At 44.4% G+C, this 25447-nt stretch overlaps 2 protein-coding genes across 2 annotated transcripts; both read left to right on the top strand.

The window, feature by feature from the left end:
• Positions 1–9614: 9614 nt before the first annotated feature.
• foxl2l (forkhead box L2-like) lies at positions 9615–11120 on the top strand. The gene has a single exon (XM_084680256.1). The coding sequence runs from the start codon at positions 9615–9617 to the stop codon at positions 10551–10553; it is 939 nt and encodes a 312-aa protein (XP_084536382.1). The 3' UTR covers positions 10554–11120.
• Positions 11121–11598: 478 nt separating this feature from the next.
• tmem201 (transmembrane protein 201) lies at positions 11599–22336 on the top strand. Its single transcript, XM_084680255.1, has 11 exons — positions 11599–11815; positions 12235–12355; positions 12461–12661; positions 12859–13038; positions 13223–13608; positions 13869–14072; positions 18476–18699; positions 18849–18911; positions 19186–19491; positions 19610–19741; positions 20574–22336. Exons 1-11 carry the CDS (start codon positions 11694–11696, stop codon positions 20669–20671), a joined length of 2037 nt encoding a protein of 678 aa, XP_084536381.1. The 5' UTR covers positions 11599–11693; the 3' UTR covers positions 20672–22336.
• The last annotated feature ends 3111 nt before the right edge of the window (positions 22337–25447 follow it).

Here is a 25447-nt window from a genome sequence, read left to right as displayed (position 1 = left end):
GTGAGGATTAGCCCCCCCCTTCACCATCACTATTATCATATCTGATCCAACCTCCACCGCACACCCAACCCCCTCCCCCTCTTCTCCTTCACTCACTCCCCCTCTTCTCCCTCCCTCCCTCCCTCCCTCCCTCCCTCCCTCCCTCCCTCCCTCCCTCCCTCCCTCCCTCCCTCCCTCCCTCCCTCCCTCCCTCCCTCCCTCCCTCCCTATCTCCCTCCCTCCCTCCCTCCCTCCCTCCCTCCCTATCTCCCACCCGCACCACCAGCAAGGCATGGCCCTCCATTCTTCCTGGGCTCTCAGGGAGGAGAGGAGGAGGATGGGGAGCCAGGGGCTTTTCACTGGGGGAACAATCTGCCAGGGGGAGGAAGAATGAGCGGGCACTCAATTAAGGGCTGCCCATTGAGCCGGTGGAGTGACACCCAGTGTGGGCCCCTCCAAAGGAATGGAGTCCCATGAATAGATTGTGGGCCTTCATGAAATATTAAAGAGAGGACGGATTTCCCACAATATTTGTACACCTCCCTTTGTGCAGATTTCTCCCTCCATTGAGCCTGAAACTGTTAACACATCCGCTCTGAAGGCCCGGCCCGCGGAGCGCAGGCTAAAGAGCCCCACCGTCTGGGCATCAAACGCCAGGATCGCTGACCCCCTCCTACCCCTGCCCTCCCTCCTCTCTCTTTCTCTTTCTCGCCCTGTCCTTTTTCTCGTCTTTTTTTCTTTTCCTCTCTCTCCTCTCTCCTTTCTGCTTCTTTTTTTTCTCTCTCTCTCTCCCTTCTCTCTCTCTTTCCCCCTCTCCCTCTCCCCGGTCCTGGTCAGGGCTCACAGGGTGAGAGCAGGCCTGAGCTATTCATTGAGGGGATTACAGAGGTTTTAATGACCACCTGCCCTTTCTCCTTCACTGTATTGTGCGGGCCGAGCCGGCCAGCTATGGGTCCCTCCAGTCTTCAAGGTTCACCCCCCTCATACCCTCACCCCCACCCAATACTGACCCTTCTCCACCACCCACTCCCCCAAGGGGCAATGCCCGCTAGGAATGTGCTGCCACCCACAACCACGAAGCAAGAGAACACCTCTTTTAAATCGCAACCTCACATGCCAGGAGCTAACCCTTAATATTTTAAGCTATGGATCAGCTTCTACTCCAAAACATACTTAATCTACTTAATTTCTACAACATAGAAATTAAACTTGTTTTTGTTTGGATTTATGTGAAACGCTTTGATGAAATCGACACGGCTAACAGTGGCTAACGCTACGGTAACCGGTTGTTCCTTTATGTTTGCCCGTTTTCCCTCCGCGTGTCTTTCACGTGCTGACCTGCCCTGCATGTTTTCTGTCCCGCGTCCGTCTGACGGCAGGAAGTCCCAGGCGGATGCAGAACCGACTTCCTGCCGGACCGAGACGAGAGGGCTTGGAGCCTTCAAAAGCGAACAAGTGCTCTTCAACACAACTCTTCCTTTCTCCTTCCTCCCATTTTCCCTCTCCCTTTATCTCCCCCTGCCCCCCTCCCTCCCAGCTCCCTCCCCCCTCTCTCTTATTCCACAGCTCCGTAGAGTGTCGCTGTGTAAAGGCCTCAGGGGATAAAGAGGAGATTTAAGAAGGCCATTAGCATCAGAATGGCTACATATTCCTGCAGTGAGTCAACATTAGTTCATGTCACAATCGAGAGGTTGAGGGTAGGAACCACAGCCCCTCTCCAACTCTGACTACAGAGACGCTTAAAACTCAACTTAAAACGTATCTATTCTCCTTGGCTTTTAACATGCCTTTACCTTCTTTTTTCTCTGTAAATGTGTTGATTATAGTTGTAGCATGTCTTGACATAATTGTGCAACACTTTGATCAACCTTATTTTTTTTAAGTGCTATATAAAGAACCATTGATAGATTGATTGAGGCTGTGGCTCTTGGATGGTGTGTGAGGACAGACTCACTAGATATCAAGGATCAATAAAGTGAATTAAATTGAACACTCGTTGTTACATTAGTGTGTTAGTTCCTCAGCTCAAGGCCTTGTATGTAGACTGAAAGGTTCTCTGTGTCAGAATGGAGATAGGGCCTCTGTTCTCAATGTTCTGAAGCATACACATTCTCAATGTCTGGAGACATAGAAGTTTGATGCTCGATGGAGGCGTACAGAGTACGTGAAAGACATGTTCTTAATGTTCGTTCTTAAAGAGAAATATGTTTCTCTGTTCTCAAAATGTTAAGCCAAGACACGTTCTCAGTGCACAAAGGCAGATTCTCCAGAGAGACAGTGAAGGTGCAGTACGAAAAGGTCCTCTCAGTTCACAGTCGAACAGCCGTATAGGGAGAAGAGTTATACAATGAAAAAGTTGGATCTGTTGTTACTGACTCATGCACACTTGGGAATCATGGAACCGTAACTCTTCAAGTCCCTATCGCATCATGTGACTGCATGTGGAATTTGTAGTGGGCAAAGCAGTTTGTGTGTGAGTGTGAGAGACATAGAGAGAGAATGTGACTGTGTGTGTGGGTGTATGTTTGTTTGTGTGTGTGTGTGTGTGTGTGTGTGGGAGAGAGAGAGAGATAAAGTACAGAACCAGAGGAGGGTGTGTCAGCCGCTCCTCTGCCCCTTCCCCAGGACCCCCGGCTGGGGTCCACACGGCCTGCTGCCCCCTCGGCCTGCCCTCCATATGCTGGGTCTCTGGACCCAGCCTGCCGGCATAGGCCCAGCGCATGGAGGCCAGGCGGGAGTCGCAGGGGGTCCGCGCGGGGGGGGGGGGGACCCCCCTAGCTTTGTACAGAGGGGGACGAGAGGGGGGCGGGAATCAGCAGGGGAGAGGAGGACTTTTCTAAAGAGCAGGCCAACTGGAGGCTCCTTTTCTCACAGGCTGCTCTCTATCCCTCTCTCCCTCCCTCTATCCATCCCTCCCTTCACATCTGAAAACCCTCTCTCTCTCTCTCTTCCTCTTTCTCTCTTTCACCCGTTCCCTCCTTCCCTCCCTCCCTCTTTCTTCTCGGCCTTGGCAGATTGATACACTAGCTAAAATGTGATTTGGTTTTTGTTCTCCTGTTCTCTGTGAATTGACTTTCCTATGAAACCTCCCCCCTCCCCCTCCTCCCCATTCCTCTCCATCCCTCCCCTCTTTCCTACTAACCTATTCTCCACCAAATTGAACCAGTACACGCTTCTCTGTTTTTCAATCATCTTGTCCACATCAAAGTCACTGGTGAGAGGATGTTAAAAGAGGAAGGGGCCAGGGACCAGACAAATCCCTGTACCCCCTTCCACCCCCGTCGACTCCCCCAACTCACACACACATACAATGCTGCTCATTTGAATGGGCCCATATATTGCCGATCAACGCGTCTCCACTGCGTTTCTGATGAAGTGTTGTTTTTGTGTTCCGAAGTGCTGAATTCCAAAGCGCCCAGGGATACATTTTCCTTTTGTCTTTAACATCAAAGTTATTCCGGACGGAATGTTTGCGTCGGAATGAAGGAATCACACGGTTTGAGGGGGAGTTCGGGGGTCACCAGGTCCAATGCGTGTTGTTTACCCAGTAGTCCTGGCCAATCACTGACTTCTAAACCATGCAATCACCATGGGAAGGAACTAGGAACGTTCCTCCGAGACTTGTGTTTTGCATGTGTGTGTTTGTTTGAGATGTCACCAACCAAGGGCCTGAGTGATAGTGAGGCTCACCAGGATCCAGAACTGATGTGTTCTACTGACGCCACCCTGGCAACATTTAGTCACTTACTGATGTGACAGATTCATATGTCATTTCACTTGCCATGTTGTGTCATATTTATATAGGCCTACCTTGTCTGTGTATTTCGATTCTAGATTTTTCTGGCTTTATTTATAACTTGTTGGCAAGTGAAATTACATATTGATCTGTTACTGAGGTAGACTGAGTCTGAGTTTGTTTTTAAACTGCTCAGTTTCATGGGATAGCTGTGACCTGAATCCGCAAACACGTGGATTTATGTGTTTTAATTAACTTCTAATTTTACGTTCAACGTGAAATGTGTCGCTTTATCTGCAAAAAAAAAAAAGACTAAATGTAAATCTGATTGGAATCAGAGTTTTATGATAGACAGTTGCACCCACAACGACAATGTCATGATTCCACGGTGACTACAGTAAAATAGTTGGATATTTAACTCGTTTTTACTCTGTGAGGGATCTGTTTAGAATCCCACGTTCATCTTTATGACCTCAAATCAGTTCTAACAAACCCGGTTCTGGAATTTTGATCCGATTTAAGAACATTCTTTTAGCGTCCCAGGTGGTCAGTATTTGGTTCTGCTGGCTAACAATGAAGACATATCATGACTTCAAGTGTAGAAACCCAAGGGTTTAATCTGACATGAGTTCATAGCAGTTTCATATTTACCGACACAGTGAATGGACGGCATGGGAAGTTTTAGCGACTGTGATGGTTTTCTTCGCTGTCGCACGGTGCACACAGTGTTCCTTTGCTGCCCTCTATAGTATTCTGTTATAACTAGGCTATTCAATAACGGACGGACGATTTATTTAGGCTGCATTCAGACAACATAGCCTAATTCTTTTATATTTAAAAAATAAAAAATAAAATGAAAAATGCTACCGTATCAATGTGTTGTTTGAAGTTTGGAGTTAATATTGTTTTACGCTATGGTAAGTGGACAGTTTTGTGACCGCTCAAGTTATACTTAAGGGAAACAACATGTAACAATGCTATTTGTTACATAAGCACCTTCTGAAATAGTTTATAAACATAACTCTTTTTACTTTTTATACAGCTTTTATACAGCTTAATTTAGAACCCTAGCTCTAATTAGGTTTCCTTGATCTCCAAACCTGTATGGCATTTCTATTTCTCCACGAGGTGGCGGAATAGTATAAACTGTCATCTTGACAGAGTAATTGTCATTAACTCAAACTTTTATATAGTGTGAAGTTGAAATGTCCTATTTGGTCGCTACGTTGTTGGTATAGCCGCTTGATCTGGAGGTTATGTGAACACAGATTTCATTAGCTAGGCTACTTTCACGTTTAGGTGGTTTAGAATGTAATCGACTGTCAATAGTCACTGAACTTGAGTTGCCCCCCCCCCCCCCCCGTCGTCGTCGTCGTCCATCATCGCGTGCATTGTGCTTTTCTGTTCTGTAGCATCGAGGAAGAAAAACACTGAAGGAAGATGCATGTGACTTCGAGCCCTAGTGATAAAGCGCGTGAATGTCACTGACAAATGAGGGGGTTTTGCCTTCTTTCTCAGTAACTGTACAGCCAATCATCACATCAGCTGTCCGATCCAGACGTGTCAATGAAAATATTCCACCGAAACCTTTTCTTGGCAGGAAGTTCTGACAAAATCTCGTGCGTATTTTTTTAAGATTGCGCCATTCACATACATTTACTGTCTTATACTCTTAAAACAATCTTTAATTAGGCTACTGTAGCCTAATTAAAGACAGCCTAATATTGGCACCACAGACCAAAAAGTGCATACGGCATTTTAATAAAACTGTTAGTGGTCTACACGTAGGCTTTTCGAAATAAATATAACATGATAGCTTAAACAAACATTTACAGACTGGTTCTCAGCCGCGGGCTTGTTTTCGGCGGCGTCAGTATCGGGATGAGGGGAAAGGTAAGTTCCAGAGCGGGCTGCGGGCCAGACAGGCATAGGACCGTCTCAAGCGCTGTCATGTGGAACCTCCACACGGGTGCATTGTGGGAAACGGTACGGGTCAGGTATTCAGTGAACTGAAAGGTGAACTTAGGTGTCTCATCACAAGAGACAAGGCCGCACCCCGCAAAGGAATCCAGCCAAGGAACAGTTACAGAATTGGCACCCGGGCTCTATTGAAACACAAGATCTAATTTAGCTGACTTAAGCTAAAACATTTCTAATCCGAAAAATGCGTATGTACTTATTTATATTTACATTGAAGATGTTGATCTAGGACTTGAAGGCTGTGTGTGCCTGAGACGTTGCCCAATTCTCCACTCGCAGCGTCTGAACGTGCATGATTCTGGTAGGCCTACAGCATAATCCTTTATCCTTTCTTGGTGGGAGTCACTCTACAACTGAGCGGTAAAGAAACAGGAAAGCCGTCGTTGTTCAGCTCTTGGATTAGAGGAGTTTGGGAGTGGTGCTTAAATTATTACTGTATGCCTAGGGGGAATCATAGTTGTATCTCTGCTGCGGCTGTATATAAAACCCACAACATACAATCCATGTGCTTTCATCCCGCGGCCCAGCTTGACAGCCGTCTCATTAAAGACACATTTCTCATTTTTAAGTTTGTACAACACCCTGTGTCACTAATACACCTTCTTATTTGGGGGTCCTATACTTTGTTGTAAATTGACTAAATACAGGCTAATATATGTAATAAAATAGCCCACTCCATCTTATATCCAGGTATAGCCTACTCGTATACCTATATATAGCGCTTTCAGACTGGCGTCATTTAAACTTTGTTTTACATTCAAAAAGTATTTATTTTAAATAATTACATTAATTTAGTAAGTAAAAAAATACCGATGGTTATGAGGTGCAATACGCGGTAAGGATGGTAGGCCTTTTCTGGTATTGTTGATGCTAAACGTGTTCATGGATCAGTTGGTGTTCAACTGATCCAGGGACATTCTAAAGAAGATACAAAAAAAGTCGGCAGCTGGACGTCACTCATCTCACTCCCCAACTTCCGGGTTTTACATTTCTGACTCTCCACGGCATCGACCTGTCCATGGTCTCCAACTCCTTCACTGTCCAACCCAAGAGAAGGAGGACGGGAGAAAGGGATAAAGTGAGGGGAAGGAGGAACTTATAGTTGCCTGTTGACCTGAGGTGTTGAAAGCTCCGTTTGGAAGGTTTTCTTGGAATGGCAGCGTATAGGGAATTTAAAGTTTCTTGTTGTGGATAGTTAATTGAACAGGTGTCTCACTGGTTGAGTGCGCTGATCACGTAGGTATACTAAGCACTTATGCTAAATTATTTTAACATTTCTGTTTCCAAAGCATCATTCTTACAGCTGGATTTGACAAACGACTGCAAGTCACGGGGGTCATGGAAACCTTTGATCAGACAAAGCCTTTGATGTTCATCTCTTAAAAGGTGAGGCTTGGAGGCCTTAATTAAGGTGGGAACGAGGGCGATCTTCCGATGGATGTCATCAGGAGAATGGTCTTATTCCACCCACCAAAATAGTGTAGCTCTATTGAGCAAAGCATCATTCTGTCATTCTCATTCTGCCCTCAAGAAAACACTTATTATATTCCAGGCCATGAGAATTGTCAAAATTCACACATAGTTTCGAGTTGAAAATTAATTTATGAATATGAAATATGAGTTGATTAAACTTCATATAGTTCTACGGCTCTTTGTACTGAACCACTGTTTGGTTTTGGCACTTGAACACATTTTTCTCTGGTCTCAGATGCTTGGGCCGAACAGATTGGGTTTAACCCGGCGCCTTGTTTCGCTCGCATACCATCAGAAAGTCAATCTACCTCTTAAGATTTCCTCAGCTCTGCACTGTATCTCCAAGAACGGTATGTAGAGATAGCAGACAGGCCGCATGTCAGTGTGCATTTGACTTCCAACAGGAGAAAAAAACAAAACAAGTAGTCTATATTCTGGCTTCTTTTGGCCTTTTACGAAGAGACAGTAAAGAATGGACCCAAACGGTCTTCAACGATGATATTATCCCCAATCCTAAATACACAGGGAGCATGAAACAGTTCACCCTGAATCTAAAAGCCAATGCCTTAAATCCCATAACCCCCCGACACACACACACACACACACCCTCTCCACAACAGACCATCTGAGCTGGGTTTCCCTATCGCTCAGTCCGGTAGACGTGGTGTCTCCTGGGAGCAGGTGATCGTTATCTGTCAGCTCGTGAAGACAGGGCTGCTGTTCATTCCTTTGTGTGTGGGCGGATGCCAGCCGCTAAGCCTGGCCAGGGACACCATGCAGGGTTTGACCAAGAACTACTGGAAAAAAAGCGAAAATCTTCCTAAGGGAGCCTTATATTTCCGTGATATTTGTCGACACTTTCATGTATATATATATAATATAAAAAATACTTTAGTTATTGTAATGTTTATTACATGAATATACATTTATTACATGTCGCTTTTGTAGAGTTGAGTTACCAGTTCTATGAGTTTTTGTCCAATACCACGACATATTCAGGCCTTACACCTCGGATCCTACACTATTATAATTGTAGGCTATGTATTTCTAAAACATACATAAGAAACCATATATTCTTCCTTGAGGGTTTAGGTTGGTTTAGGTGCACTTCTATGGATGTCTGTGAAGCCCGGCTCATTACGCTGCTTGTGAAAAAGGGCTGTACAAATACTTTGTACTTTTTTGTATTTGATTTGATTTATGTTATTGTCTGCATACACACAATGGCTGGGTTTCCCAGATTCGTTAAGAAGTTCTTAAAGCTAAGAGCTTCTTAGGAACGTTCTAAGAGTGTTGTAGAGCGCTCTTAGAACGTTCTTAAGAAGCTCTTAGCGTTAAGAGCTTCTTAACGAATCTGGGAATCCCGGCCAATATCAGTGATGACAGGTCAGCCGTCTCCATCTAGCTGTTTCCATGCCCCATGCAGAAATCCCAGACCTCTGTTCTATTACCCCGAGGCAGTCTGCCCTCTGTCGCTTCGCTACCAGACTCGGGCGGTCTTGGATGCATGTGACCTGGCCATAAATAAAATAAGATCATTACACTTTTTGTATGGGTGAACTATATAAGACAGTGTGGGTACATTTTACAGAGCAGAAATCGTGGTAAAATCAAGTGTGTTTATGTCAGTTTGTGTGTGTTTGAATAATGTCCATGAATGCAAGTCGTGGTGTAACTGGCAACGGTGGGGTAAAGACAATGGCCGGGTTTCCCAGAATCGTTAAGAAGTTCTTAACACTAAGAGCTTCTTAAGAACGCTAGAACGCTGCTTAGAAGCTCTCAGCGTTGAGAGCTTCTTAACAAATCTGGGAAACCCGGCCAATGTTAGGATGCAGGTCATTACTCGTTAGGCCTAACGAATCCCTCTCTTGATCATACTTTATCATCATTTGTCATGCTGTTGCAATACCTTTAGCCGCACTGACTACGTGACAGAAGTAGGGTTTGTCCTACTCTTTCGCAAAATAGAGAAGACAGACACGCCTGGACTAATTTAGGGATTTATTTCCTTGTATGAATCTGAGGGAACGCCAACGGTGTATTATTAGCTATGAACACAACTCATTAACATACAGTCTACCAGTGAATGTACACCTGCAGCTTGCAAACAGTAGGCCTAACATTTGAAGTAAGATATTGAAAGTGAGGTGTTTTCTGGAGCTCAGACTAAACAGTAAGAATTTAACTAGTTTAATTGTTTTACTCTGAAGCAGGCGCGTTCGGTGGATTTCAAAGGTTTCATGTCCTTTTTTTCCATTCGTAGACACAACTCTGCCTTTTAAGTCTCAACCAAAACAAACGCTGCGCGAACTTGACCTCCCAATAAATCAGATGAACGTGGGAAACGCGGCCGTATCAAAGGGCGCGTGCTTCTCCGGTCCTCTTGCACCTGTGGGAGGGCCTATAACGAGCAGTAACCAACCGAGTGTCTTACCTGTGAACACAAATGTCATCCACAGTACCTCCTCATGAAACGCTGCAGTTCATTCCAGCAGCTACGGTGAAACTCAAGATGGATATGCTGGGAGAAACGGGTGATTCCCCGGAAAAAACGACAACATTGAATACGAGCTTAGATATATCGCTCGAGGCCAAGCGATGCACGGACTATAGTCCTCCGGCGGAGACGGATGAGACTGAAAGCGCAAAGGGGGACCGGGCAGAGAAGCCCCCGTATTCTTACGTGGCCCTTATCGCCATGGCCATCAAAGAAAGCAAAGAGAAGAGGCTAACATTGAGCGGAATTTATGAGTTCGTCATCTCCAAATTTCCCTACTACGAGAAGAACAAGAAGGGTTGGAAGAACAGCATTCGACACAACCTCAGTCTCAACGAGTGCTTCGTCAAAGTTCCTAGAGAAGGACTTGGTGACAGGAAAGGTAACTTCTGGACTCTGGATCCTGCTTTTGAAGACATGTTTGAGAGGGGGAATTACAGGCGACGGAGGAGGGTGAGGAGACCGTACCGGCTGTCTTCCTTGCCGTACCCCCCGAGAATGCCCCCCGTGGAGTACAGCGAGACCCTATACCTGCATCAGGCGCACGTGTTTGTGCAACCTCCTTTTCTGGGTAACTCCTGGACGAGCCAGCCCCAAGCCAACCCCTTCGGCTTCCCATCTCCGCATGGCGCAGCAAGCGGACACTCGCGCCCTATATCCCCACCTGGATATTCCAACAGCCCGGTGACCTACCACAATCACCGCTTCCATCACGCGGCTTACGGAGCGTACCACGGACACCCGTCCGTGCTGGTGCCCCATAACGGATGTCCCTACGGCGGAGTGACGCAGCCCTTGAGCCCCAGTGGTGGTTCTGCTCAAACAGCATACCCTCACTACACCTATGCCATGCCACCAGACATGCCACTTGTTCACTCAATGGATTAGTTTGCTATGGTATTCGGAAGTTGACTTGTTAGTTCACACAAAACTTATTTTCGCCTGCCACTTCTTACTCTATTTTTTAAAAGGACGGCAGCAGTTTCACTTAAATTTAATTAATGTTTTGTTGCTGAAATATTCTAGTACTTTCGGAAAGTTGCACTTTGTATACTAAGTAGCCTATAAAGCAATGCAAAGGGTAATGGAGGCTCAGCTAAATGCCTAAATATGTTCATGTTATTTATTTGTATTGTTCTGTAAGATTATCAATTACAAATTAGGATCACATCAAATATCTTTAAGTGCATGTATTCTCCTGTTAATTTATCAAATGTTAACGTTGTCATTTAAGATACATTTCCGTTCAATGAATGTTGAATTGATGTCAAACATCATGTATGTTTCAATACATGTTCTATTTGTATATAAAACCGTATTGGTAATTTGCATTGGCCGGTGCCTACATCACCTGCATGTGGATTATGGTTGCACATGAAATAGCCTAACCTTGTTTAGGCGATTCATCTTCAACCTAGTCGTGTGTATGTGTGCAGAAGTTTATAAAATGTAAACATGTTGGCTACTAAGAGTTGTAGCTTAAACTTAATAAAATTTGAACTTGATAAAACATTCTCCCTTTCATACCCACTTTACTTTGATTGATAACTTGGTTCATAAAGCCTATTTGTAGATAATTTACTTTGATTGATAACTTGGTTCATAAAGCCTATTTGTAGATTATTATAGATACACACAATATATCAAATAAAATATCTAACTCTACATACTGACTGACTGATCTTGGAGATCATGAATTTCTTCCGCTAGGATTTCAAGAAATTGCTCAGAATTTAGGCCATGCTCCCTATGGAACATGCTAATTTCAATACACACAGATCTACACGTCTGGTAAACTGGGGAAGCCCAATTGAAACTCGAATACATTTTGGTGTTTGCGTCAAAGCATAATGAAAAGCTCCGCCCGGCCAGAGTACCCTGGAAGAAAAAACGGTTGTATCCACATTTTCTACGTACTTCCGCTTCCCGTTAAGGCTCCAGTTTACCAAGAAAGGGGGTTTGCCGCGTGTGCGCGGTGGAAAAATAAGACTACTATTCTCTCATGTTTCTTAGCTAGTTTGTAAGTTAATGCAGGGGGAAATGGATACTTTTAACCAACTTCTTTTGGAGTATCCCCAATTAATGTACGGTGGAGTAGGAGCAACAGCTTTCGTTGCGGGAGGAACTCTGATTTACAAAATCGCAACCAGGTATGGCGCTAAAATATCATGCGTGGCCTGTTTTGTTTCCATACTCAACCTGTCAATGTTAGCCATCCACTAGTTATTTAGCTTGCAGGTGTTTCAGAATGTTGGTATTCGTAGTAGTATACAATGCAGATCAGCTCTTATCGATTTGCTTGCTGACAGGGTTATAGCCTATCAACTGTACTCTGTACAGTAACATTTCCTTGCATTTGCATGTGTGTAAACTGCTTAACTTGGAACGCTACAGTTAACAAACTGACGTACCTCGAAACGATGTAGACTAACACGTTTACGTCAGCTACAAAAGGATTATATAAACCTAGGATATTCTGGGAAATCACACTGAGTCGCTACGGACATTTGCCACCTCAAGTGAACAGTGAACAACTCCCATCTAATTATGCTACGGTTGACAATTGCAGGAAGAAGCCCACCCATGTCAATGTCAACTGCTGGTTCTGTGATCAGAACACGATTGTGCCGTATGGAAACAGGAATTGCTGGGATTGCCCAACCTGTGACCAGTACAATGGCTTTCAGGAGGTTTGTCAATCAAAGCTAGTGTTCTTGGCGGGTCAATTGTGTAACGACTGCCACAAGAAAGATTTAGGTTCAAAAACATCCTTTCGGTATTTTGTGTTGATACAGAACGGAGACTACAACAAGCCTATTCCGGCTCAGTACATGGAGCATTTAAACCACGGAGTGTCGGCTGGATTTCCCTCAGGATTGCCCGAGGCGCCCAAGACTTTACAATGGGTCAACTGTCAGATGCTGCTATGCAAGAAGTGCAACAACAACCAGTCTCTTAAAATCAAGCAGTTGGCCTCTTTCATCCCCCGGGAAGATGTATGTTGGACCTGTGACTGCATGAATTTTTTTATGTTCTGATTATAGTTGAGGTCATTTGAAATGTAAAATATTTTACTAAATTTTCATATTTGTTATGGTTCATTTAAGAGTGAGTGTTTTAGCTCAGTCCTGGCAGATGGAAAAAAAAGATGCAATGTCTTATCTGGATGTACTTTTTGTTTCCCCGTTTGTAGGAAAACTATGATGAGGAGATTGAGGTGTACAAGCACCATCTTGAGCAGACATATAAGCTGTGTCGTCCATGCCAGACCGCGGTGGAGTATTACATCAAACACCAGAACAGGCAGCTGAGGGGCGTGGTCTTCAACCACCAACTGCAGCGTAGCAGAGACTCCGACAAAGCATTTGTGAGGGTTAGTGTTTTTATTATCCTTTCTTCCTACCTTCCTCCCATCCTCCCCCCTATCTTCCTTCCCTCCCTCTCTTACTCAAGAAGAAATACACTGTATTTTCATGGTGGTTACACCAAGATGCATTCTGGGATTAAAATCAACCAAATTCTCTCCCCCCCCCCCCCCCCCCTCTCTTCCTACCCAGAGCTCCTACTCCCTCTCCACCCCCACGGGCGTGACTCTCCTCCGCATACTGGCCTTCCTGACCTGTGCCTTCCTGGTCGTAGCGACGGCCCACGGACCGGGAGACACCCTCGCCCCGCCCTCCTCTCCTCAGACCCTCAGCGGGGGGGTGGTCCCCCCGAAACCGACCCCCTTGCCCCTCAACGCCTCCACTCCCCAGAACGGGAGCGCGGAGGCGGTAGGACAGGCGCTGGGGCAGGCGGTGCGAGCCCTTCTGGACCTCCTGCCCTCGGAGGCCCTGGAGCGGGCAGAGGGGGCCTGGCTGTACGGCAGGAGCCACAAGATGGCCGTGGCCTCCGTGGGTCTGTTGGCGTGCGTCAGTGGAGTCTTCCTAGCAGGGTCTGTAAGGTGAGTCACCATCTCCTGCTGCCCGGAGAGGTGAAGGTCTTGATTAACCTTCTAGGGGTCTTAACTTAACGATCGAAGTAACTTTCTTGTAAGCCAAGTGATTTAATGAATGTGAGGTTGATTAGTGTGAGTGAGATAAAGTTCAAAAAAAGGCATCATTAAAGCGCCCGGCTGTAATACACTTGAGCGAGTCCCGTAGTACAGGGCGAGTGTGGTGTGCTGTGGTTTGCCCTCATCTCCTGTCCCTGGTCTCGTTCCAGGCTGAGGCGTATCGACGCGCTGTCCTCCGTGCTGTGGTTCCTGGTGTGGTGCCTGTACCTGGCAGAGCAGCACCTGAGAGCCCATGGCTCTGCCTGGCTGGACGCGGCCCACCTCGGCGCCGCCTCCCTCTGCTGCCTGGTCGGCCTGGCTGCTGCCGTGCCAACCCGCAGGTCCCCCGGCCCCAGACGAGCCAGAGGTCGAAGGTTAGAATCTGACCAGTGACGGTTTAATGTGCTTTAGTACCTGCGTCCTGTACGCTGTAGAGGAGGTGCACCGTGGGACTGGGGGGGTGTCTGACCGAGATGGCCTGTCTGCCTGTCTGCCTGTCTGTCTGTCTGTCTGCCTGTCTGCCTGTCTGTCTGTCTGTCTGTCTGTCTGTCTGTCTGTCTGTCTGTCTGCCTGTCTGTCTGTCTGTCTGTCTGTCTGTCTGTCTGTCTGTCTCTCTCTCCTTCCACTTCTCTATTCTTCCCTCCCTCCCCTCTTTTCGTCCCGATACTTCATTAACCAACTAATGGCAGCACCGTCAAGGTGTTAAGCTTGCGTTGTATCAATGTCAGTTTTTTGCGGCCGTTGCTACACTACAGGGGGAAAAAACAAACTGTAAAGAAGGCATGGATAAATAGTGTTGTTCAACTTAGCAGGTGTTCAACACTTCAGTTTTACATAGTTACAACGCTAAACCTTAAGCTGGGATTTTCCCTTCTCTCACTCAGTACTTGGGGTCTTTTACATATGTAGTTAAGTGGCCTGTCCCAGCCCCTTGCTCTGTGCTAAACCTGTGTCTCTGCAGAGCTTGTTTTACTGAATACATTGACCAATTGTATTGAAAGCGTTTTTCAGTAAGCCTCCATTTCATCTAATGGATATAAAATAAAAAATAATTCATTTTTTTTTAAATCAAATCGCTTTATTAGAATAACCTTTTGATGACTAAAAGCTTGAGGCAACTTTATAGTTTGATATTCATACAGTCTTGTTTTGTGTCCTTCAGCTGCTGTTCAAAGGCCTTAAGGTCGACTGAAGTTATAATTTTACAGCTTGAATTAAAATGTCTTGGCCAGCTTTTGCCCAAATATTAAGAGATCGATAACACAGTGCAGCCTCTGCACTATGTAGCGTATAAAACCAAATCTACATCTGAAAAAATATGTACCATTGTTTTCATCAGACTCTCGCCTTAATTGACAGTTTACAGGTAATTTTGTGGCGATATTCATAACCTGAAACTGGGGGTGAGACGAGTCGTTAAGCTTTTTTATTTTATTTTTATGTTTGGCTCTGATTCTTAATGTTGTTGAAGTGTTTGTTTGTAGTTGTCTTGCTGAAATACAGTTGTAGAGTAGAGCCGTGATAGCTTAGAGGTCCTCTACCAAGCTTCCTGACTAAAGCATCGTGCTCATAGCACACTTATTCAACTGACTGCCTATACCTACCTACGTCCCTGAGCATGCATTAATATTTTTGCCAGCTTATTGTCCTGATTAATTTGTGTACTTTTGCATTTAAAGCTATAGTTTTTAATGATGGAAAAATAACATTAGTTTTACAGTAACCCCCGAATCAGACACATGACGTTATTGCAATTGTTTCTCGTTTCTAACTGGTTGAAGGAAAAAGCATAGGTTTGAGTGGTACTCTAGTTGCTACCATCAAGTCAGTACTTGCATGTTGTGCCTCTGATCTTGTATGTTAACTCTTACTAGCCACGTTGTGGTTCCAGAACCAACACAGACATCTAGATATTGTAATCCAAATGAAGTTCTGTCTGCAACACCCCTTTGACAAAGACTGTTTTCAGTCTGCAAGATCTTTGCTTTGAGTGGGCCTTATTTAGCATATGTTGAGAATGCACTGTGCCAGATTAGTTTTTTGTTTCACTAAAGCCAAATTTACTACACGCTTTGCTGGTTCTGTTTGGTTAAGTAGAATGACTTGGTCATTTGTTTTCAATCTCCAGATATAGCCGGGCCCTAACTGCGTGTCTTCACTGGTTATGGGTCTTCAGTTTGATAAAATGATTTCTGTGTTAACTTAAACGTTTTCCTTCAGCATTATCTTGAATTGAAATCATTAAATGATACGTATACCAAATGCATCTATATTTTATCAGACACTAATTTTATGCTTTCCAACCCGAATATTTGCAAGGAATTACCTAATCGTTATAGGTTTTGTGCTGTTGTATAATGGGTGTTGTAGGTAGAAAAATGTGATTTAACTTTCTTATAATTGTTACTGAGATTGTAATTGTAGTGCTATATTTAATTGTCTGACATTTTTATATGTATTTTACTCCGTTTTATATTTAGAAAACACTAAAAGATTCAGTACCCTGAAAGAATATTCAAAGCTTTGGGGAAGTCAACGCATTTTAGAAACTCACACCAAACATAAAGTGGTACTAGAATATTAAGCAGAGGTGGGTGAATATTTCAGATTTTCCTCAAAATATGCAAGATAAGCTATCATCCCTGTTCGTTTGGTTGTCCTAGCGTGTTCCGTCCATTCTTAGAATCGTGTCAGCATTCTAAATGAGCAACCACATTCTGTTTTGGGTACTGCATCTTGGAAGTAACACAACACTGTTTCGGGCTTTGTATGTAAACACTCTTGTACCACTGATTGATCGCTGTATATCGAATGTAATAAACTGCTGTGAAATGATAAGCCTTTTCCTACCTATGACCTTGTTTGGTGTATTGTTTGGTTAAGGGAAGAAAAACGAACATTAAGTATGTTCACTTTATGAACCAGTTTAATCAATAGTGGTAAATTAGGTCTGTAAGTGAATGATGCCTACATTAAATTTGGTATTGGGTCTGTGTCAATGATCTTCAGTGATCAGTGAGATTTGGCTCCCTTTTCTCAAATATTTTATTTTGTATTTTTTTGATGCTGAAGTTATGATCTCCAATCCAAACCCTACCATCTTGAAATGAACAAACTCTCTAAAAAAAACCAACATGTTAATACTGATAACGTGTCTTTAGAAAGACTACAAACCCCAAAACACCACAAATATAAAGACAGTTGGTCATGCCTTACCTACTCTCACAAAGACTTGTTGATGGTCTTTGTAACGTACAGCAGGTGCTGTTAGAGGCTGTTTCTGCTGCTGGGTCCCATGACCCCAGTTTGTTCAGCAGCTGCTACGACCTCATGGGCTTCTACTGAGTCAAGGCCTCCCTTCTATTTCCACCTGCCTTGATGGACAAATGGTCGACAACAGCGTTTCAACATCCAGTTGCACGTGTTTCATGTCTGCTCTTGATGCATGACTGTGTTCAGCCTCTGCTCTGCACCTCTGTCTCTGGAGGAGGGGAGCCCTCGCTGAACTGTGCTTCGCAGGGATTCTAACATCTCTTTCTGGGTTCTCCTGGGAGTTTTTCCTTGTCCTTTCCATGAGGGTTTTGGGGCAGTTTAAATGGGTTTATGTGAAGCCGTCAGTAACATTTCTTGTTAGGGAAAAAAAAAATATATATGTTTGATTTGAACAGCACTAGCCCAGTAATCTGGTGTAAACAAGATGAATCCATGAAGTCAGTCATGATTACTGTAATCACTGAACCCCAGATGACCTATTGGGTTAGGGTTGTTGAACCTGACTGAGGGAACTCCGATGTTGTCAAAAGTTAGCTATTGAACCCGAAGCCTAAAGACAGGATTGTTTGGTTAAGCATGGCCTCAGCGTTCTCATTTGTCTCCAGTGTTCCTTTACACTCATGAAGTCTCCGTGGTTCCTGTGTGTTAAATCCACTCAGGTTGCAACCATTTCAACAGGACCGATGAGGTAACAATGTCATACTTTGGCAGTTGTTATAATTTCATTTGCATACTCATCATTTAGCCGATGCTTTTATCCAAAACGACATACAGTATGGGGCGATTCGAACCTGAGACCTTTTGATGTGTAATTCTCTAACCACTTTACCTAAACCCTTCCTCGAATCAATACATTTTCACTTGGACGTTTTTTCTTCTTCTACAAACCGGTTTTAATGTCGCATTCAGGGAGTAGGTATGCTGAGGAGAATTCTCTCCTGTTTTAATAACATCCTTCACCCTTAAGCATGTCCTTATCTTATTATAAGATTAGTTATATGATGCAATTAAGTTTTAATTATAGGCAGAATGTGTCCTCCTAGTTTACACATGAAGTGTGTCACATTGACATGCAATACTGCCACTGTGTGATAATGACAGTGCTACACGTGTTGACTATTTAATGTATTACTTTAGCTTTTATCCAAAGCGATGTTACCAGGGGATTTGAACCTTTAACCTCCTTGATAGTTGATCCTTGGCCAATCAAATGCTCAACCACTGAGCTATACTTGTCCCTTATGCCATACATGATAAATTGACAGGAGCTATATGTGTTATATTGAGTGATGTATTTAGCATACAAGGGGATTTGATCCAGCGACCTTTCGAGCTGGGTTAAAATGCACTTTTATCCCCTTTACCTATGTTATACATGTTATATTGATGGTGCCAGACATGATATGTTACACGGCCAGACATGTTATATTACAGAGCCAGACATGTTATGTTACGATGCCATGCCAGTTCACCGGTGGAACCCTGACATGTTCCTGTGTTCCAGGTACCTATCAGGCGGTTCCCCTGGCCATCTCTACGGCCTGGGCCCTTCCCCCTTCGTCTCCCCGGTCTCCCCTGCCTTCTTCGTCCCCACGCCGCCCCCCAACCTCTCCCGGCTGATCAGCCGGCACCAGGGCTCCAGGGAGCGCAGGGCCTCGCCCTCCTCTCTCCCCGGACGGCTCAACCGGGCGCTGTTCCTCGGGACTATCCCCTCCCTCGCCAGGACCGGTGAGACCCCGCCCCTCCCAGCATGACTCCCTTAGCCCCCCCCCCCAGTCTGTCTCCCCCTCAGCCTGCCCCCCCCCCCCTTTCCTCTCCCAGTCTATCTGTCCCCCTTCCCAGTTTCTTAAACAGTTATTATTATTTGTGTGTTTCAGACTCCGGATACTTGTTCAGTGGCAGCAGGCCTCCATCACAATGCAAAGACTCTCCGTCATCTGGTAACTAGCTGGAGTTCTCTCTTCAACTCACCACTGACCTTTTGACCTAAACGGCATTGATCTCTCAAGTTACAGGAGTCTTGCCAAGTTCACATAAGTTTACTTTTAGTCACTTTTTTAACTATACAAAGTATTAGTAAGTAAATCACCTGTGTGCACTCACCCCTTGACAATCAACAAAGCTGTACTTGACTCTTACTGCTTCAGGTTTCACTGACAAAGTTCTCCTTTACCGAGTTATTCTAACTCCTGTCATCTAACCTCGTCCCTCCAGACTACTTCTCCCTGAAGTCTGGCAGCCGCCCATCATCCCCCAGCCCCTCCCCCGGCCCCTCCCCCGGCCCTTCCCCCGCACCCTCAGTGGCCAGCTCCGTCACATCCAGCTCTAGTTCTGCCTGGCGCCGCCGCCCCCTCATCAGCCCCGCCCGTCTCAACATCAGCGGCCAGAAGCTCCGCCTCTTCTCGCACGACCCGGAGCCCCTGGCCCCGCCCCTGGCCCCGCCGCTCTTTCACACCCCGCCCACTTCCTTCCACAGCAGCAGTTTCTCTCCGGACGTGTCTCCTTTCCACAGTCAGAACGGTAAATGCAGATGGAGTTATTCTAAACTGGCTTTAATGGCGTGTGTGTGTGTGTGTTCCAGACCTGGGCAGTAGAACCAAGAACAAGACTTAAACATGTGTGTGTGTGTGTGTTCCAGACCTGAGTGGTCTCCTGAGGGAGGCCAGTGTGCTGGAGGAGCCCCACCAGAGGGGAAGCTCCTCCGGGTCGTCAGCCTGCCTGGTGGACACCACCACCGGGACCGACCCAGACCACACCACCACCTCCAAGGGTGAGCCCGCTTGCTTGTTTGGTTAACGTTAGGTTCCCTCTTCCTCTGAGGCGGCGCTGTGCCTCGCGGCGCTGTGCCTCGCGGCGCTGTGCCTCGCGGCGCTGTGCCTCGCGGCGCTGTGCCTCGCGGCGCTGTGCCTCGCGGCGCTGTGCCTCGCGGCGCTGTGCCTCGCGGCGCTGTGCCTCGCGGCGCTGTGCCTCGCGGCGCTGTGCCTCACGGCGCTGTGAAATACAGATGGTGAGATAGAAGTGTGAACTGAGGGGCTTCATGCCAACATGCTCTTTTTAAAAGATTTTTGACGTGTCGTCAGATCCATAGATATATATATATACACTAGATGTCTTACAGCGGCGTCTAGAACGTCCGCACATGGCGGCCATCTTGCCACAGGCAACTCGCTCACCCATAATATTGTGTTGATGCTACATGTACTTTTTAAATGACCATAACTTGCTCAATTTTCAACCGATTTTTAAACGGTTTGGTTTGTTATCAACGTCAAGAGATGTCGCTATTCCACTGCATACTTATAAATAATTCTGTAATTTTAAAAAAATTTAATAGAAGTATGCAGTGGAATAGCGACATCTCTGACGTTTTAAACCAAACCAAACCGTTTAAAAATCGGTTGCAAATTGAGCAAGTTATGGTTATTTAAAAAGTACATGTAGCATCAACACAATGTTATGGGTGAGCGAGTTGCCTGTGGCAAGATGGCCGCCATGTGTGGATGTTCGACTCCGTTGTCCAGTAACGCGGACGAAACATCTAGTGTTTATATATATCCTTGGTCAGATCTTCCTGGTCATGAAGTCGGTGTTCTTCCTCCCAGGTTGGCTGAGTCGTGTGCTGTGGCCAGGTCTCCTGGCGGCGAGCCTGGGTGTAAACCTGTTCTTCTCTTCCCTCTACCTGTACCGCAACTGGACCTGAACCCTCACCTACTGCCATCGCTGCCTGCTCAACTTCAACTGTCTTTTCACAAGGGGAACTGGGTTAGCCACCAGTGGGTCCTCATGTGGGTCCCCTTGTGACACGCTGCAAGATAGGGGTCCTTCAAAGCTCCTGTTTTTTTTAGTCAGCTTCCACTGTTTTTTCACACGGGCACTGAGTTAGCCACCCGTGGGCCTCTATCCCTGTAACAAGACAGGGGTCCTTCAAAGCTCCGTGTGTGAGAGGGGGTAAGATCTCATGTCACCTCTCTGGGTTGTGAATGCCTCCCAGTTTGCTGCTCAGTCAGGGCATAGGAGAGAGGCTGACATGAATTTTTAATAATTTATGTTTGTTCATAATTAAGCAGAGATGGGAAAAGGATTCTTTTTGCCTTGTTGGAGGGGAAAAAGTACAGAATAATTCAAGAGGGATTCTTTGGAAGAGTTGGGACTGTTGATCATGTATAACTTTGGTGTCATTTCCCTCAAATGTGACCTGGCCTTGTAATGCCATATTTAAGGTAGTTCTCGCTGATCATTTCAAATACTTGACTCCTTTAACTAAATAAGCATGTGAATGTTTTAGTGTCAAAAAAGAACAAGACATTGTTTGTTTTGGGTGTTCTGGTCTTTCTGTTATCAGGCTGTTAACTACAGACAAGCCATGTTCAAACTAAAACTGCATTCATTCATTCATTTTAAGATCAAAATGTCTGATTAACTGGACTTCTAGAACTACCATCTATAAAAAAAACATTATCTGTGTCGGAGCCTTCCATTCAGTGGCAGTGTTTCAAGAAGAGCAAATCGTTTTTATTTCTAACATTAGCAATATTGCAGTTTATTCAATTTCTAGCACTACCAGTCAGTTTTGGATGGACTTGATCCACACAACCATAAAGCCATCCATCCTCTAAACCAGTAACCACTGAATGGATTGGTGGTGGTTTGTCAACGTGAAGACATGATTTGAAGACATTGTGTGTGTACGGCTGTAAACGCTGTAACCTGTGTTTGTGCGGGGCTTCCTCTAGCCTGTCAAGTCATCACTTTTGTCTTGGAGGTAAAGGTATTGTACAGGTCTGTTATTTCAACAACCTTTCCTATATTTTATTTTATGTCTGAGTGTAAAAACTGTCGCCGAAGAACGAGGATTTTGTGTTCTGGACTTTGGACCCGAGTAGTTCTCATCCGTGGCGTGAAACGTAAAACACAGGTGTTCATCAACCACAAGACTTGTATATATTCTTTTTTTTTGTTGTTTTTAGTTTTTTGTCTGAAAACAATTAGGGTTATTTATTAAAAGATTGTGCAATCAGTATGCTTTTTCATCTTTCTGGCTGCAGCAACAGGATTGAGTCAGTCCTTGTAATTAGGCTAACAATCAGCCTCTTTCTGATTGGTTAATGTTATTATTTGTATAGTATGGGCGGACAGACAAACATTGTACATTTTTGGTTGTTGTCCTCTTGGTTTGTGAAGAAGCATGATCTTGGATTTAGAATCTTGGTCTGTAACTAACGTGTTCTGTTCATTGAAGTTTCTATCAAAAAAACACTAATTATCCACCAGTCACATGGCACTTCATCACTTACAGTGTTCGAACAATGTCAGTTTTGATGAATACATAACATTTGTGTACTCCACTAAATCATTTTTCTACAAAGCCAGCTTCTGAGTCTTGTGATCGAAATACAGTTGTTCACCCTAACAAATTAATCTTGGAATATGGAAAAGGACTGTGGATATACATGTGAATACATGCCATGTAGGCGACTGTTTTTAAGCTGCACATAGTTTGAGTGAATTGATATCTACTGGAAGTTTACCAAATGGACTTGATTGGCTTTTGAGGGCAATGTCGCCCCCATCTGGCATCAAGTGGAAGTCTAGAACGCAATGAACAATCCATAGAATAAACTGAACATTCTATAGAACAAAGTGAACATTCTACAGAACAAAGTGAACAGGATGTAAAGCCTATACAAAAAGGGAAACTGCTGTTGTTAGTCCTTCCAGAGTTTTTACACCACAAGTATTCACAGAATATGGTTTTGTACACAAGAATGCAGAGTCTAAGGTGTTCATGTACAGTTGTTTGTGAGATGGGATGTAAAGATAAAGAGCTTTACATATTGTTACATTTGATTTACACTTGTAAAAGTAACAGACCATGTTCTGCAACACTTTTTACTTTTCACACAAGTCATAGATCTGTTTCTTAACTGTCACAGTCGGTGACGATGTAGATTGAAGGCAGTTCGACTCCAGACCAAGAAGTTGCAGGTTCAAATCCCCCTGTATATCTCTCTGGATGAAAGTGTTTCTTGAAATGAAATCATGACACACTAGGCCTTCTGAGTGCCGGGTCAACATACACCAAGGCAGGAAAATGGCGTCTATGATGACCTCAACTTTGCTGTTTACTAAAACTCCACACCGCACTTTTTCACTAGTTGGAAGGTGTTGCACATGTAATGCACCACAGAAGTAGTTCCTTTTTTTTAACGTGTCCGTTTTGACACTGCAGTTCTTTAGAAAGAAGCAAGGCATGACTTGGAACCATTTATAGCAGGAAAGAAACCATGTTGGTAGGAAAAGCTCACAACCGTTATATGTTTGTATATGTTATGTATGTTTACCGTTACATATAAGACGTGTTCATCTAGATGCTTTTTCATGCGGATATGAACCTGTGATCGGCAGGTTGAAACGTTCCACCGCTGACCCCCCCCCCCCCCCCCCCTGTGTAACACCTATTTTCAAATACGGGGTTCCATGAGGGGGTTCTCCTGGGAATCTTGAGCTTTTTTTTATCTTCTTTCAGAGGGCTCTTCCTGTTTTGTTTTTGCATAACAGTACATTTACATGTTATTCAGTTAGCAGATGTTCTTCACGGATAGTGATGGTCGCCAATAATGACGAGATGGTACAGCTGAAGATCAACGATCAGAAGTGCATCCCAGCCGTGTGTCACAGTCCAGACTCAAGGAGCGGTGTGAATGCACTAACCACAGAGCCAAGTAACCACGTGACCACTCACTCAGCATTGATACAACATTTATATGATGTAGTCTTTAACCTTAGGTGGATGAAACAGATCAAAAGACGTTTTTCTTGATGGCGATAATGGGTGTTTCGTGCGGTCTACGCGTTTCAGGAACTCTTCAGAAGTGCCACAGACACTTAACTGAGCTTCATCCCTCCTGAAAGATGCCGTTCTCATCCATGCAAAACTACCCTTTTCTTAAAACCACATTGGCATGTTGCCAAAGACATTGGGCTGTGTCGGAAGTCTTGATATTGTTATTTCACCAACTTCCTCCATTTTTTCCCGCTCACTGACATACAGTAAGGCTTTCCATAAGATCCGGCTAAAAATATGTTTATTCTAACAGCAACATTGTATTATCCATGAGTGACAGTCTTGAGTTTGAGATTCTGAATTCCATATCTTGGATGCATATTTCTTGATATGTATAGTACGTTCTGTAATCATATAGGAAAGGCCACTTAAGCACACACCTTTATATGTCTGTTGGCCTGGTTTCTAAGTCTTGAATTAGAAGTGTCTCAGAGTAGCTGAGCTGGGCTTGTGGTGTCGTCGTCAGGGCTGAAGGAGTTGTGTCTCTGAGGACTGGATCAGGACCAGGGGTCGTAACACGGTTTCTCTTCTGCACACTTCACTTCCTGTTTGTTTTTTAACACCAGATGTCTGTATTGGGTTGTTATCGCTGATGTTATTGCTGGTGTAAAAAAAAAAAAAATGTGTTAACGTTGTTTTGCAAAGGATACTTTTACCAAGGTCAAGCTTCGTTGCGGCTTTACTGGAGACTAAGGTAAGATTCTAAGCATTTTACATACACATGCATGAGTATTTAATGTAAAAAGAAGTTTACTGTGGACAATCACAAGATTGTTGAACACCTTTTTGTGAAACAACTGAGTTTTATTTGCTGCCAATCTTGGTGTCTTCTGAGATACTAGCAGATGTTTTTACTCGTGTTTGAGTGAATGACTTGTTTTGGTCATGAACGTAGTTGACTTTGTTTCTATCAATTTCCTCTTTCTGCAGTACTACTATTGTGGGTCAAGTTCCACTTTTCTTGGGACTGGTGTTATATTATTTATAACGAGTATTTGCCTGTTTCATCATCAAGTATGACCATGTAAGCCATTATATATTTGCAGTGTGTACTATGAATCTCATTTGACACATATCCAAAATATATACATATATTTTAACATTTTTGTACAAGAAACGTTGCTCACAATTTTTCCAGATTTTCCAGGCTCTATAGTAAGAACAGTAAAATACCTTTTTTTGCCTATGAATGGACCTTGTTGCTTAAAGTTGTAGTATCGTCATTATTAGTGTAGTTAGTGGTGAATTTGGTTGTGTATTCAGCACTTAAACTGTCAGCTTCCTTTCAGCAAAATCAGGAACTAGCAGCTTATAGTAGTGGTTTGACAGAATGATTTACTGGAATACCATCACATGGGTAAACACACCTACATTTTTCTGAATGAGAAAGATTCTACCAGAACACAGTTTAGCAGGTCACCTTCATCAAATCAAATTTGTATTTATTTTGCCCCTTTTACAAGCCGTGTCATTCATGCCCCACTGCATAATGGGTGTGATGCAGGGTGCATGTTGCTATATGGTGAATGATGAATGATCTCATCCATCAATTACCCTTCCAGGAGGGAAACCATTCAAAAATAATTTTGGTGACTGAAGTGTATTTGATGGAGGCAAGCCACTGAGAAAATG

The sequence above is a fragment of the Hypomesus nipponensis genome, chromosome 18 (assembly GCF_054491055.1).
Source record: "Hypomesus nipponensis isolate SF chromosome 18, ASM5449105v1, whole genome shotgun sequence".
NCBI lineage: Eukaryota > Metazoa > Chordata > Actinopteri > Osmeriformes > Osmeridae > Hypomesus > Hypomesus nipponensis.
The sequence above is the reverse complement of the archived record's forward strand: the minus strand, read 5'-3'. Positions and strand labels throughout refer to the sequence as shown.

Excerpts from the sequence above, each read along its gene's own strand:
- foxl2l (XM_084680256.1), top strand. The coding sequence starts at position 9,615 with ATGTCATCCACAGTACCTCCTCATGAAACGCTGCAGTTCATTCCAGCA.
- tmem201 (XM_084680255.1), top strand. The coding sequence starts at position 11,694 with ATGCAGGGGGAAATGGATACTTTTAACCAACTTCTTTTGGAGTATCCC. Across the intron at positions 13,609-13,868 it reads TTCCTAGCAGGGTCTGTAAG|GCTGAGGCGTATCGACGCGC; the intron begins GTGAGTCACCAT and ends GTCTCGTTCCAG. Across the intron at positions 18,700-18,848 it reads CCCCTCCCTCGCCAGGACCG|ACTCCGGATACTTGTTCAGT; the intron begins GTGAGACCCCGC and ends TGTGTGTTTCAG.